At 53.3% G+C, this 13716-nt stretch overlaps 3 protein-coding genes across 3 annotated transcripts; all 3 read right to left on the minus strand.

Annotated features, from left to right (window-relative positions):
• Nucleotides 1-1183: 1183 nt before the first annotated feature.
• TMEM41A (transmembrane protein 41A) lies at nt 1184-2934 on the minus strand. Its single transcript, XM_065748211.1, has 5 exons — nt 2828-2934; nt 2595-2748; nt 2356-2517; nt 1945-2083; nt 1184-1619 (listed from the first exon to the last, which is right to left on the minus strand). The coding sequence occupies exons 1-5, from the start codon at nt 2917-2919 to the stop codon at nt 1399-1401; spliced, it is 768 nt and encodes a 255-aa protein (XP_065604283.1). The 5' UTR covers nt 2920-2934; the 3' UTR covers nt 1184-1398.
• On the minus strand, nt 2922-10511 carry LIPH (lipase H). Its single transcript, XM_065748203.1, has 10 exons — nt 10325-10511; nt 7611-7978; nt 7002-7110; nt 6810-6911; nt 5885-5974; nt 5299-5466; nt 4815-4910; nt 4532-4643; nt 3633-3806; nt 2922-3077 (listed from the first exon to the last, which is right to left on the minus strand). Exons 1-10 carry the CDS (start codon nt 10374-10376, stop codon nt 2993-2995), a joined length of 1356 nt encoding a protein of 451 aa, XP_065604275.1. The 5' UTR covers nt 10377-10511; the 3' UTR covers nt 2922-2992.
• A 1614-nt stretch (nt 10512-12125) lies between these two features.
• Nucleotides 12126-13607, minus strand: ANAPC13 (anaphase promoting complex subunit 13). The gene is made up of 2 exons (XM_065748215.1): nt 13480-13607; nt 12126-12314 (listed from the first exon to the last, which is right to left on the minus strand). The coding sequence occupies exons 1-2, from the start codon at nt 13576-13578 to the stop codon at nt 12189-12191; spliced, it is 225 nt and encodes a 74-aa protein (XP_065604287.1). The 5' UTR covers nt 13579-13607; the 3' UTR covers nt 12126-12188.
• Between the last annotated feature and the right edge of the window lie 109 nt (nt 13608-13716).

The raw sequence follows: 13716 nt of genomic DNA on the forward strand, positions 1-13716 counted from the left end.
CCCTGTCCAGTAGTGTTCATCTCTCTCCTCCCTGCTCTGCGGATTCCTGATACAAACTTGATTTTTTTGTATTGAACAGTGTACAGTGATGGAAACAAGAATGACTATCAAAGCAAACAATGCATGGAATAAAAAGCCAGTGTACTTCAATGTTTTCCAGGCTGGTCTGCTATCTGGGAATGGGTTGCGATACGCTTTGGGATGAAGTCACAGGCTTTCAATAATTAACAAGACGTTAGCAAGCAGTTTAAGTTGCTTGTCTCTAACCCCAGCTGAGCTGGAACTACCTGGAGCTCTGAGTACCAGGCGTGATGGGACACAAGTAGACTTTCAGCACCCAGGTGTCCCCGGGGCAGCGACCTTTACTTGTGGCACGCTGCTTTGCTGTGAGCTGAGTAGTTGAATCCTGAGAACTTTGCCCTTTGCTGTCCTGGTGGCTTCCAGCCCCAGCTGCTGTGGTGGGAAGGAGCAGCTCCCTGTAATACCTGATTCACAGAGACACCTCCTGGCTGTCCTCAAAACCTGGATGTTTTCACTGTGGGATGTGCACAACAGCACAGCAACAGGCACAGAGTCTTCTGAATGTGGGGAACCTCTGTGGAAGGTACAGGGACAGACTAGTGACTCTGAAACATGACTTCTTTTTGTCTTTCATCTTGCTACTTGTACCTCTGTACCTAACGGCGCAGAAGCAGTACTGCTTTCCATTTTATGCCAGAAATACTGAATAGGTACGGGTGGGGAGGAGGCTGGGTGAGGAAGGAGCACAGCCTGAGAAGCGGGAAATGCTGCTCTTAGAAAGGCAGTGAAAAAAAGCCAAGGCTTCTGCTGGCACAGCTGAGTGTTAGCACTGCCTCTCTGTGAGCAGGCAGCTGCTGGCTGCCACAACAGTCATGGTGCTGGGACCAGCCTGAGTTGCCTCTCCTCCTGGAGCACCACAGCACCGAGCTGGACCTGTAGAGAAGCACAGGCCTCTAGAGAAGCATGAGGCTTGGGCTGGCAGAGAGACCACAGGAGCACGGTGCTTGGCCAGGAGGGACAGCTCACCTTCTTCCAGAGATGCCAATACTCCTGCTTTTCTCTGCCAGTTGCTAATCCATCTGCAAGAGGCTGGCAATGCTCGCTGGCACAGCGAAGATGCAGGCTTGACTTAAAGGACACAGGCCATTTACTACCTCAGGTGTTCACCAAGTTTCCTTCTATTACAGTGCAGATCCACGCGCAATAAAACATTCATTAAAGAGGAGAATGGTACACCTCCTCTTAGATGAGGAGAACAGTAAAAGCTGCAATTGTCCATGGCCCACAAGGACATAGAGCATGCAGAATACAACCCCCAGAAACAGAAACCCGCAGCTCTGGAGAGGCAGTCCCCCAACACCTGGGTCATCTGAGCCATCACATGCTCTTCTTGCCATTGAGTAACGGAGCATGCTTGTCTTCATCCAGCTTTAAGTGCTTCTTGCTGTATTTCTTGATCAGAGTCCCTGGTATCAACGCTGCCATAGCCATTAGAAGCAGTTTGAGCAGCGTGTCCCAAGAGAAAATGGCATCCAGAGAGTTGATCTGAGACAGAATGGCTCCTGTCTGTACGCAGATGAAGTTATAGGGTGTAAGACCTGGGAGAATCAGAGCAAAAAAAAAAAAAGAAGCCAGTTAGCATCCCCTTCACCTCCATGCAAGAAAGCCAAATTAGCCCAAATGGATCTGCACCCGAGGTCAGATGTGTGTCTGTGTTTGTAACAGAAAGAGAAGGGTGTGATGCAAAACTGCTGTGCTGCTGCTGCACCCACATTTACGAGAGGAGGACTGTGAATGTGGGCAGTGAAGTGGGGCAGTCCCAGCTCAGCCCTGCTGCTCGGCCTTCCCTAGCCCAGGGCTCGGTGCTGAGGTCCTCCTCAGCAGTGCCACCACATCCCCTCTGACAGCGTCCCCAGCCCTCACCGATGAGAACGGAGAAGAAGAACTGGGACATGGGGATGTTCAAGATGGGGGCTGAGAGATTCAGAAACCAGTTCGGTGTCATGGGGAACAGCCTCAGGAACAACAGGAAGAAAAACAAGCAGCTCCTGTTCTCTTCGACCTGCCAAGAGAAACGCTCCTGGTTATGTGTTAGTTAGCAGGAACAGCAGGGCAGGGACCTAAAGGTCACTCGATCCAGGGGCTGGCTGCCTCCCCACGGCTCAGGCTGCCCAGGGCCCCATCCAGCCCGGCCCTGAGCAGCTCCAGGGAGGGAGGAGCGTCGTACCTTCCCCCGTGCAGCTCCGAAGTGCCGGAGGGTGCCAAGCACACGCAGGTGGGAGCCTGACCTTCCGTGCCACCCCTGCGGCTCTACCCCCACCCCCGGCACGTTACCTTCCCCTGCAGCAGAGCCACCTTCTCAGGAAAATACCGCACCACCAAGCCCTTCCCGAAAGCCTGGGACAGCAGGTAGCAGCAGGCGGCTCCCAGCGACGTCAGGGCCGAGCACAGCCCCAGCCCGACCCACGGCCCGAACAGCGCTCCGGCGAGAACGTTCTGCGGGGAAACGCCGTGCCGGCAGCCGGGACGCGGAGCCGGGAGCCCCGCACGGCGGCCCCGCAGCGCGGCCCTACCAGCAGGCTGGAGCCGGGGATGGCGAAGCTCTGCTTGTAGAGATACGCCGCGCAGAACAGGGCCAGGGCCGCCCCGCGGTGCCGCCGCTCGTAGTCCCGCAGCGCCTCGGCCAGCTCCCGCAGCTCGGCCAGGTCCGCCGGGAAGCGCGGCGCCCTGCGGGGGGGACACACGCACAGCGCGGCTCGCCACGCCGCTCCCGGCTCCCCCCTCCCCGCCGCATCCCCGCGCCCACCTGCCCGCCTGCCCCGCGCCCGACCACAGCAGCCACAGCGCGGCCGTGGAGCCCGCGAAGACGAGCAGCAGCCCGCACAGCGGCCGCCACATCGCCGCCCCGCACGCATGCGCACTGCGACCTCTGCGGCTTGCACACGTCTGTATTGAGCGCGGCGCGGCGCCCTCAGCCGCCCTCAGCGCACGGGATGGGTCTGAAGCCGAGCTCCGCCTCGTCCGTCAGCACCACGTCGTACCGGCACAGCGGCGGCCTGCGGCAGAGCACGGGCCCGCGCTGAGCGCCGGGTTGCGGAGCCGGTGGGTCCGGGGTTGGGCGCGGGGGTGGGGGTGTGAGGGTGGGGCCGCGGGGAGATGCTGTTAGGGTGCGTGTGGTGCCGGTGCTCAGCGCTTCTCTGCTGCGCGTGGCGATAGGGAAATGTCCGCAAACGGAGGCATAGGAACGGCAGTGTGCGTGGGAACCTCGGCACGGCGCAGCGATGGAGCACTGGAGCTGCGCAGAGCGGTGGTGGGTCTCCTCTGGTCACATCGCAGAGCCGCCTGGAGCTGCTCTGGCACGGGGTTGGACTCTGTGATCTCTACGGCTCCCTTCCAACCCCCACAGTGGTCACAGGGACAGCCGAACGCCCGGCTTTTATCCAGAAGCGCTTCGCCTTGATCTCAGGGCTCTGCGCGCGTATGTGCACGTGTGTGAGGCAGAATATGCTCTGAACGTGAAATAAACATAACTCCCCCAGACAATCTCACTGACTTCGGGGTGTGGGACGCTCCCCCACCTCTGCCCAGTTTGCACTTTGTGCAGCACTTACCTCCCCGGGTTTGTGAGCGACTGCAGCCTCATCCGGAGGATCCTGAGTTTGAATTTGGGGCCGACGACGGACCCCGTGGAAAACGTCACGGAAATCCTTCGTACGTTTTCAAAATCCTGCTTGAATCCAACGAGCAAACTGGTGTGCTGGTACTGCTGGAAGGCCACTGCTTCGCTAGGGACAAAGCAGGGCAGTGTCAGCGAGGCCTGTGTCAGCGCAGTGTTAGGCTCGGTGCTGGGGGAGGAGGGTTTGTGATCAGACTCCGGTTTTCAGTGAGTGGGTGCACTTTTAGATCTGCATTGTGAACCCCTTCAGCCACTCTGAGTGATGGTGGCTGGTGCAGAGCTGCTCGCAACGGCGAGGAACGTGGCTGTGAGCTGAATCAAGGAACTGAGCTGTGGCACTCACGCACAGCCCTCGTCTGGGGGCTCTGGGAGGTGTGATGGGCAGGATGTGTTCTCACCTGCCTGTGGTAAATAGGCCGTGTGTGGGCTGCCACGTGTTGTGCAAGCTGGAGCCATACATGGGTTGTTCCAACGTGGGCATATAGGGCTGGGAGAGCATGCAGGGGGAACTGGTTGGGCAGGACTCCATGTGCTGAAGCGTGTTTATATCAGTGGGAAACTGCGCATCCAGATGAATGCTAGTCGGTTTTTTTTTTGCCTCCCCAAGCAGAATGAATTGATTTGGGTGTTACGTATTCATCCCTGCTGTGCTGGGCACAAGGAAGGGGAGAGCTGGGGTTCGCCCTGCTCTCCTGGAGGCCCAGGACAGACCTCCAGGAGGTCACCTAGCACGTGTACAGTATCAAGGGTCAGAAAAAATGGGAGGAGGAGGTCTTGCTTCCTTCCCAGCTCCGGTTGTGCTGAGTGGTGCGTCACCAGGTCGGTGGGACTTACTGGTTAACTTTGGATTCTGCCTTCCTGCCGCTGCTGTCAACGAGCACCACGCTGAGCGTGCCTCTCCTGGTGCCCTTGTTCCACGTAATGATATCCACAAAGTAGTGGTAAACTGCAAGCAAGAGAGGGCACGGTCACACCCTGCCACTGGTGCCCTGGTGCTTGCTGCCCACCCCTGGCTTTGTTCCTGAAGTGCTGGGTACGATGCTGACAGCTGCTGACCATCTGTGCTGAAGGAGGCCATGCACAAAGGGACATTGTTTCAGGAACCTTTGTCACTTACGGCAGAACGGCTCCTCATCTGCTGTGTCAAAATACATGTTTGTCACTGCGTGGCTCTGCTGTGTCAAGTGGCTTTTCCACTCGTGGGCGTAATAGCCTGTAGACAACAGTTGGAAAATGAAACAGAGGGTGACCGAGCAGGTATAGCAGCAATTCAACTGGCAAATGTGGAAGAAACAGCGTGTCTCTGCTCAGCTGCCCGGAGAAGTGTGGCTGCCCCATTGCTGGAGGTGCTCAGGGCCGGGTTGGATGGGGCCTGGGTAGCTGAGCTGGTGTGGCATGGGGCTGGAACCAGCTGGTCTTTAAGGTCCCTTCCAACCCGAGCTGTTCTGTGATACTATCATTCCAAGTCAGATAAAGATCCCACTTCTTGTTTTGTCCTTTCCCACCCTGCATCCCATACTTGTGGGTTTTTGTTGCAGGTCATGATGCAGTGTGTTTGTGCAAAGCACGGGGAGATCCCTCTGTGCTCCCCCAGCCCTTACCCAGGACGGGGCATGGCATGGGCTGGAAGCTTTCACAGCTGGTACATTTGCCCTTCCTGTAGCTCCTGTACGACTCACACGGGTACGTCGTGATATTGCAGCTCTTCTTCAGGGATGCCATGAACAGGTAAACAGACCTCTGGTGGTCACATTTAAAGTACTTCAACCCTTAACCATACACAGAGAAGAAATATTTCATTAGCAATGCTCGTGCTGCAAGAAAACAGCACCGTCTGTGGCCACATCCATCTAACAGACCACACTGCCTTCACCTCAAACCTGCTTTCGGAGCAGATTCTTGCCATCACTACTCCCCGAGGTAAAGAAAACCAACTGCCTTTTCTAAACATAGCCACATAACGAGGACACAAATTTGCTTGATGAGTTTTTGCATGGAAAATTCATCCCATGTACACCTGTACCAGCCCCGACCCGGACATCATTGCCCGCCAGCCCACCCCAATTGCTCTTACAGCTTTTCTGTATGTTTTCTAGCCATGATGATGTTTCGCTGACTTCCTCTTGTTCTCTGATTGAAAATGTTTTGTCAGTGTGTGTGTGTGTGTGTTATTTGAGAATGAGTTACCAGCAAACACTGTTGGCGGGCAGCCTGGCTGATCGGTGCCACCGTTGGGGTAGAAGTCAATGTGGCCAAGGGCATCTGCATAACCCAGTCCTGCAAAGGGAAGATAGCCAGGGAGGGAATATTAAAATGGCAAGGAAGGAACCAGAAGAAACCAGCTGGAGAATGTAATAATTATTCAGACCTAGGATGCCTGCTTGTGCATTAAAGTCATTCACCTGTTTGTGCATCGGGCCAAACTGAGACCCAGCGAGGACATTTATCAGTGCCTACAATAAGTCTGTGCATGTGAGACAGTGCAAAATTTGCCTTTTTTTTTTTTTTTTTGCCTGCAGGAAAGGAAGAGGGCTGTGAAACAGTGGGTGTTTCTGTGCTGCTGAGGTCCAAATTGTTGGCAACGGCAAAAGGCAGCAGTGAGGTGAGTAGGGGGAGCTGAGGGGAGCAGAGTGGAGAACTTGTGGCATGCTGCTGGCCCTGCAGGAAGGTTTTGTGACATGCTGTGCACTGTCTGGGAGAGGAGAGAGGGCTGAGAGAGGTGCTGGGTTTGCCATATAGGATGGTTTAACCCAACAGAAGTGGGATGGAGGCAGTGAGCTTCGTGCTGAGCAACCCCGTCGGAGGCTTGCAGGGTACCAAAGCAGCATCATCCTAGCACTGCTCCTGCTTGCCTAGGAATCACAGAATCATCAGGTCCAACCATCAGTCCACCCCACCCTGCCCACTGACCACATCCCTCACTGTCACATCTCCACTTCCTTTGAACACTGCCAGGGATGGTGACCCCACCACCTCCCTGGGCAGCTGTGCCAATTCCTCACTGCTCTTTCTGAGAATAAATTTTCCCTCTGGAGCCATCCTGAGCCTAATACCCAGCCTGAACCTGTGCTCCCAGCAGGATGTCTCCTAAAGAGGAGACATCACCACGTACCATCGGTGTCCGAGTGGATGACATCAACGAACTGTGCATCAGTAGGGTCCAACCTCTCACTGGGGGGCTTTCCTCTGTACAGAGGGCCCGCTGGGTCCAGGCCTGCAACACAAAACCGTGCGTGTGGCATCACCCCAACACTCAGCTCACAGTGCGCCCTGGAAGCAAAAGGGCTGCTAGCAGGAAGGCTACCTGTGATCCTTCCCAGCTGGCCATCAAACATCTGTCCCACGAAGCCAGAGATGTGTGCTCCCAGGCTTACTCCTATCATGTGAATGGAGGCGAGCGACGCGCCGTTCATCTGAGGTTTAAAGATATAACCATGGCCACAGGTGTTAGGCATGCTAAAGGGGCGTAAAAAAGTCAGGAGGAGGAATGTAAATGCATCTCTCTGCTTTTTCTGTGTTTTCCAGTGGTGTGTTTCATTCCATCTGGGCGCAGGTTGGGCAGGAACAAGTATTCCTAGGCCCCCTTCAAGGCATAAGCAGACACAAAGATCCAGTGGCCCAGTGACTCTTTAAGCTGACACTGGAAATCCAGAAGGTGGAAATAGAGCTTCAGTGGATGGGAAAACAAATATCCAGAAATGCTAAGTGAACTGAATATCACAGCAAAATGCCATCGTACCAAATCCAAGTAACAGAGTTTGGCAGCGCAGCGTAGCTACACTTCCAAAAAATGAATGTGTTCCCTAAGAGGAGTTTCTTTTCCCAGACATGCTGCTGTTTTTAAGCACTTCCTTCGTGCCCCTTGCATATGGTGCGTTAATAACTCTGTCATAGCGTGAACGGTTCCACTTACCAACATTTCATCCACAAATTTCTTCAGAATCTCAGCCACTCTCCTGCCGTTTCTGGAGGCGTTGCTGTAGATGACAGTAGCTGCCCCCCGGTTCCAGTCCACAACGATGATGTTCATGTCCTCTGCAGAAAGCAGGAGATGTGCCAGTTCAGGGATCCAGATCGGGGCAGAGCCCGTGGGCCGGTACCCGTGGATGATGAAGGTGGTTTTCTTGGTCAGATCTAGGTACTTGGAGGCCGTTGAACTCAGCTCTTCGGCGCACTCTTCGTTCTGTCTGGTGTACAGCAGCAGCTTCACTTCCAGGTCGGTCCCTATCAAGGCGCTGCTGAAGCTGAGCACGGTGAAAGCAGGACATGTCTCCCCGGGATCTGAAACGAGCACAGCGTGGCGTTGCTGAGGTTAGCACCCAAACATTTCCCTTGGCCTTTTCTACCTGCCAGCCCTGCCCAGGCACAGAGTGTGTGCTGGGAGCTGCCTGAGCTGCTCCTTTCCTCGCCGTCGTGTCTATGGCTGGAGCTGCTCGGTATCTTAGTTTTTCTTGCTGTCTTAGGAGGTGGCATGGGCTCTCCAGAAACCTCACGAGGGTGAAGAAGGTCCTACAGAATGGCAGCTATGCTGATTGCTGTGTAAGGTGGACAGTGCACCCAGATGCCCTGGACAAGTTTTAGGTTGGAGAGCTCTCTCTGTGTCCAGCGGGATCTTGCTGCTGTGGGGGACAGCTCAGTGCTTCATTTGTATTTGCAGATACAGCCTGCTATTTCAGACACTGAAATGGGACACCCTTTGTCTGAATGAGACGTGGCACTGATAATGCTTTATACACAGCTGGAAAGCTCCCGAATTTTCTGTAAGTGCTGCTTTTCACGACAATCTCTGCCATTTGAAAGCCTGTCTTTGTTCTCTGCTTTTCCAGCAGACCACCGGCTGAGCCTTCACAGCCCCATGCAAGCTCCAGCAGGGCACTGCTAGGAAAAGGAATAACTCTCCAGGCAGAGTGCTTACGAAGGCCCTCCCAGGTCTTGTAGCCTTTCTCAGCCCCATTCCCCCACATCTCCTCATTTTTATTGAATAACCTTGTGGGAGAGGGCACCTCTCTTGCACGCACCCTGGGCTGCAGTAATTACAAGCTCTGCAGTTGCTAGAGGATTTTTGCAGCTCAAAAGGATCGTGCTGTCGGTGGAAGAGGTTTGGGAAACCTGCAGCTTTAAGGCTGCAGTGCTCTAGCAGGTGTCCAGTACTCTGTGCATTTTAATTTCTAAATGATGAATCTCTCACAGTTCCCACAATAAACTTCCACGCTTTTTTCTCCTATGGAAATCAGAAGCTTGAGAGTAATATAAATGCTGTGTGCCCAGCACATAAAATAATCTGCTCAGTTGCCATAGTTCTGCTAATTACTTTGCAGAAACCCCAGGAGCTCCAGAAATAAAAGTTAATAGGCGAAGGGGATTCTGCAGTTAACTCCAACTGGATATTTTAAATTACTACCATAAATTCAGAAATAAATTTTCACATTTGAGATCCACGGAGTCCTTCCTGTGGAAATCCTATGGTAGAATATGAATAGTGGAATGGGAGCCATGGGGAATGGACCCTCAGCTGGGGCCAGCTAACAGTTGAAGTCAGTGGCTTTGAGCTGAGGGTGTTCTGCCTCCGAACGCTCCCATCTCCCAGGATAACGTCCCTCTGGGCCCTGTTTCTCGAGCAGAAGTGACCTTTGGTGCCCCTTTCTTGGTCCATTTGCTTTCCACGGTGCAGCAGCAGCTAGAGTTCTACATCTGGAGATCTCAGAGGCTATAGTGGTGCAGGCAGAAGTGCTGGACCTGAATTACTTCTACACGGTGCAAGGCTGCTCCGATTGCATAATTTGTCTCTTACCTCCATGCCGTGCTGTGACTTGCCCTAGGGAGCACTTGGTCGGCACTGGAGCAGCCCAAACCTTCTGCCATAGAAGAGCTATTAAGGAGCTGATGGGGATTTGCTAATCCCTAAGACAGGAAGTATTTGAAAAGCATGGTTCTGTCCTCACCGAGTCTGTTAAATTCCTTCTGTTTTCATGAACGAGATCAGATGAGTGCTGATAGTGGGGGAAAGCCTGCCAGCTTCTCCCTGCATGGCCTGGCTCCGTGCTGCATGTTACAGGAGCTGACACACGAGGGCAGCTGGGTATCCTGCCTTCCCTCCCGATAAGCTCAGGATGGCAAACACTGCTTTGCCAGGCAAGGTGCTCTCGTGGCTCAGCACTCCAGCAGAGGCCAAAGCGATCTGCTTTGATGTTCCTGCATAGCTAACAGAAGGCAGCACATTCCTTGGTTGTTAAGCAGGTTGGTTCTGGATGGGGACACGAGGATATCGAGTGAAGCTGAGCGTTCATAAGTGCAAATTCATCCTTTGTAGCTGTCATGTAGCATGCTGCTGAAAGGAAATCATTCTTCTCTGAAGATTTCAGGTGACATTTTCAGTGTCGACAGGTAGTACTTATGTAAGAGAAATGCTTGCAAAGTGAGGAATAGATAATACAAATGTCTTCTGGCTTTATACGTAGATCTCTTCAGTTCCTGAAACCAAGACAGTTTGCTTTGCCAGAGCAACCAATGCTAGCTAAAAACCCTACACAGTAACACATCGATGCAGAGGGCAAATACCTTTATGTTTCCGCAAAGCAGAGGAAGCATTATATCAAACAAAAAACCTCAAAGCAGTTCATTTCCTACCTGTTTTCACCCCATACCAAAGGCAGAAGAACGTGACACACAGCCTCAGCATGTGGGCTCCCACATGGAACTTCTGCAGGTAGAAAATGCCGTTCCCCTGGCGTGTACTCGCTGTCTCTGACAGCAGTTTGCTCTCCTTCTCTGCCAGTGATGTAGGTGTGGTGAAAGGAGGAAGTTGCCAGCCACAAAATGAAGACCAGTCTGAGGTTATACAACTAGCACTTCTTTCTCAGAAGGTGGGGCACCTCTTACTGTAGCACGATCCCTTGTTTTAAATAGAGTTTGCCTTGGGGTGTGACTAATCAAAGACAGAAATGGTTCAGTATCACTCTGTAAGCAGCAGTTTTCGACACTACCTGTGTTGAAATTAGTTTGCCTACTGCAAAGAATGTCCAAAGGCAGAAAACTGCCTTTGTCACTGCGAAGCTGATAGGCATCTGGGCAGGGCCAGCACTCAGCTTCCCAGGACCCTGCATCAGCAGCACTGGGACACTCCCATCCATGTTCCTCTGGCTCTCCCACGCTCTGCCTGTCTCCAGCAGGTGGAAACCCAGCATCCCTTCTAACCTGTGAGGTCCTGCAGCCTCAGGCAGGGTGTGGATGGGCAGCACTGGCCCCGATAAAAGCAAGATCCCAGTTCAACTCAATACATACTGCTGTCTTGGCTAGCACTCGTACATCTGGCATCCCCACCATGTTTTCTTGTAGCTTTGCAGGAACATTGTGAATCCAGCTCCAATTTAAGAAAGAAAAGACTTTTTTTTTTACCCTGCTGGACAGTAAGAAGATGGCAGATGCAGAGGCAACTGTCAGGGCTGGGAAAGGAAGCCTGAAACTAGAGCTGGAGTCTTGTGGCAAAATTGGCACAATGGGGATGGAGTTTGTGATGGAGTGAGAGGGGGGAGGGAAGAGAGAGTGGAGACGACTGTTACATAGACAAAGCCACCACGCAGCTTCTAGTGTTTTCTTTGCAGGGAGAGGGAACATGGGGTGGATCAGAAATACCTCATTAAGCCCAAGCTCTCTTTTGCCCCTGGTGAGATGCAGCAAGGAGCTGAACTATTAGTTCCCAGCAGCATAGCTGTTCCTTTGGTCTGTACTGTACATATTAAGCTTGGGTTCATCCTTAAGAGCCCGCTGGCTGCCTGCAGCTCCTCCTTGTTCAGACAAGTGCACTGCTGGCTTGGTGCAGGCACTGCTACCTCCTCAGGCAGGGGCACCCCCAGCCACATGCAGCTTTTTCTCAAGCACCTCAGAGCATCCTCCTGCAGCTCAGTGCTCCACATGGCACTCATGGGCCAATGCTGGGTTTTGTTAATTTTGGAGGATAAAGAGTGTGAAAAGAATGTGAAAGTGCAGTGACGGAGCACTGGAGCTGCACACAGAGGTGGTGGGGTCTCCTTCTCTGGAGACGTTCAAGGCCCTCCTGGACGCCGAGCTGTGCAACCTGGGCTGGGAGCTGCTTTGGCAGGGGGTTGGACTCCATGATCTCTGGAGGTCCTTTCCAACCCCTACTATTATTCTGTGACCCCATCCCGAGTTTTCAAATGCAAGAACAACTCCAGGCAGTGAAAACTACACTTTTTATCACACGCAGAAAACATTTCAGAACAGAATTGGCAACAGCTTGTTAGTTAACAGAGGGTGATATAAAATAATGTTACATAGGTAAGGAGAGGCATCCTGATATCAGCTCCGGGGTACCAGACAGCCTTGGTGATTCAAACCACGTCACACTGTTTGGTCACTGTCGGTTTGAATCCAAGCCCTCTTCAGGATCTTTGTTTCCTCCTTAGACAGAGATGGTCAGACAAAAAGCAACTTTCACATTCATGCACCCTCGGCACGAAACGCCCCGGGTTCACTAGTTTCCCGTGGGGGGGACGTTTTCATGGAGATACTGGAGAGACAAATCTGTCCACTTCATTTCTTGCTCTTTCACGGACTCCGTGGTCCCTCCATTGTCTTGCTCTGGTTCAGGAAGCTCATTCTGAGAACAAGAAAAGGTACAATGCACTCCGTGCATAATAAGCTCCCTGAGAGGAGCAGGTGACTAAGACTTGATGTGAATAAATACAAAAATCCACAAATGAGACCGGAGGGGGCATCTGAACAATACGTATCATACATACTGATTCTGTTAAAATATTACTAAGCGCAGTGAGGAACAATGTTCTTTTCATATGGTGATGATGCTTCATCTGAAAGGTAAATTGGCTTTGCAGGGCCCCGGGGCCTTGCTATGTACTCAGACTGCACACGCAGTGAAGGAGAATGTATAGAAAATGCAAAATAAGTAAATAATAGCATGGTGCAATTATTCCACCGCCTGTTTGGATTTTGTGTTTCTTTGTCACTGCCTGGAATACAGATATTGCATTTAGTGGAGCTGTATGAAGACAGCTGGCTTTGTAACATGCCACTTTCCTATGGCAGGTGAGAAATCCTTCCTCTTCCTACGTGCAGAGCTGCGGCGTGGCAGTGCTGTGACAACAGGAGATGTCAGAAACCCCCACCAAGTGCAACACCAAGCTGCTCTGCACGCAGGAAGGAGGAAGCAGAGCTGAAATGTGATTTCATGTCACTCCCTGACACTGTTATTCCCTGTGTTGCTGCGTGGTGCAGTCACAGAGCGCATTACTCCAGAAGACACTGGGCACGAATTCTGAGTTGAGCATCTCTGGAAATCTCAGTACGAGCTCAATAAAATCCCTCTAGAGAACAGGTCTCTCCGTGTGATCAGAGCCAGCCCCATCACCGGGGATCTGCACATCCACAACTGGACCTTTCTTTCTACTGTTGCCTGATGAGGCCTCCTGCTTTGAGGCTGCCAAAATGAAACAGTACTGCTTCTCGAGCCGGGCACAGGCTGGTGGGAAACGTCAGCTTGCGATACTCAGCCTGCCCTAAAAGAGCTCTATTATCCTAACAAAGGAGGGCTTGGGTACTCCTATCTGCGAGCTACAGTTCTGCAAAGCCGCTGCTCCAAACCCTGGCAGGTATGGCTGCGCGTTATGCATTTTGAAGGCCGCTCCTTCCCCCCCTCCGAGGGACCCCCTCCGAGCAGGAGCTTGGCAAAACCTGGGCTGCCCACGGCGACACAGAATGGCGGCCCAGCAGTACCGCTGCAGCTCGCCCCGACGATCCACACCTACCAGCGGGATGGCCACGTCCTCGTACGGCAGCTTATCCTCCCTCCACGCGTCGTCGATCAGATCCAGGATGCGGCCATCCCTCTGCACCTCGCTGTCCATCCCCGCTCCCGTCTTCCCGCGCTCCGCCCCATCCCGCGCGGTGTTCCGGCGCCCTCAGCCGCCGTCATCAGCCGCCGCCCTCCGCCGCCGTGCCGTCCCTCCCCTCGGTGCCCCCGGCGGGCTCCGGTCGCGGGGCCG

Source organism: Cyrtonyx montezumae, unplaced genomic scaffold (assembly GCF_038088225.1).
Source record: "Cyrtonyx montezumae isolate F1298 unplaced genomic scaffold, pur_monq_1.0 scaffold_5, whole genome shotgun sequence".
In the NCBI taxonomy this organism is placed as follows: Eukaryota; Metazoa; Chordata; class Aves; order Galliformes; family Odontophoridae; genus Cyrtonyx; species Cyrtonyx montezumae.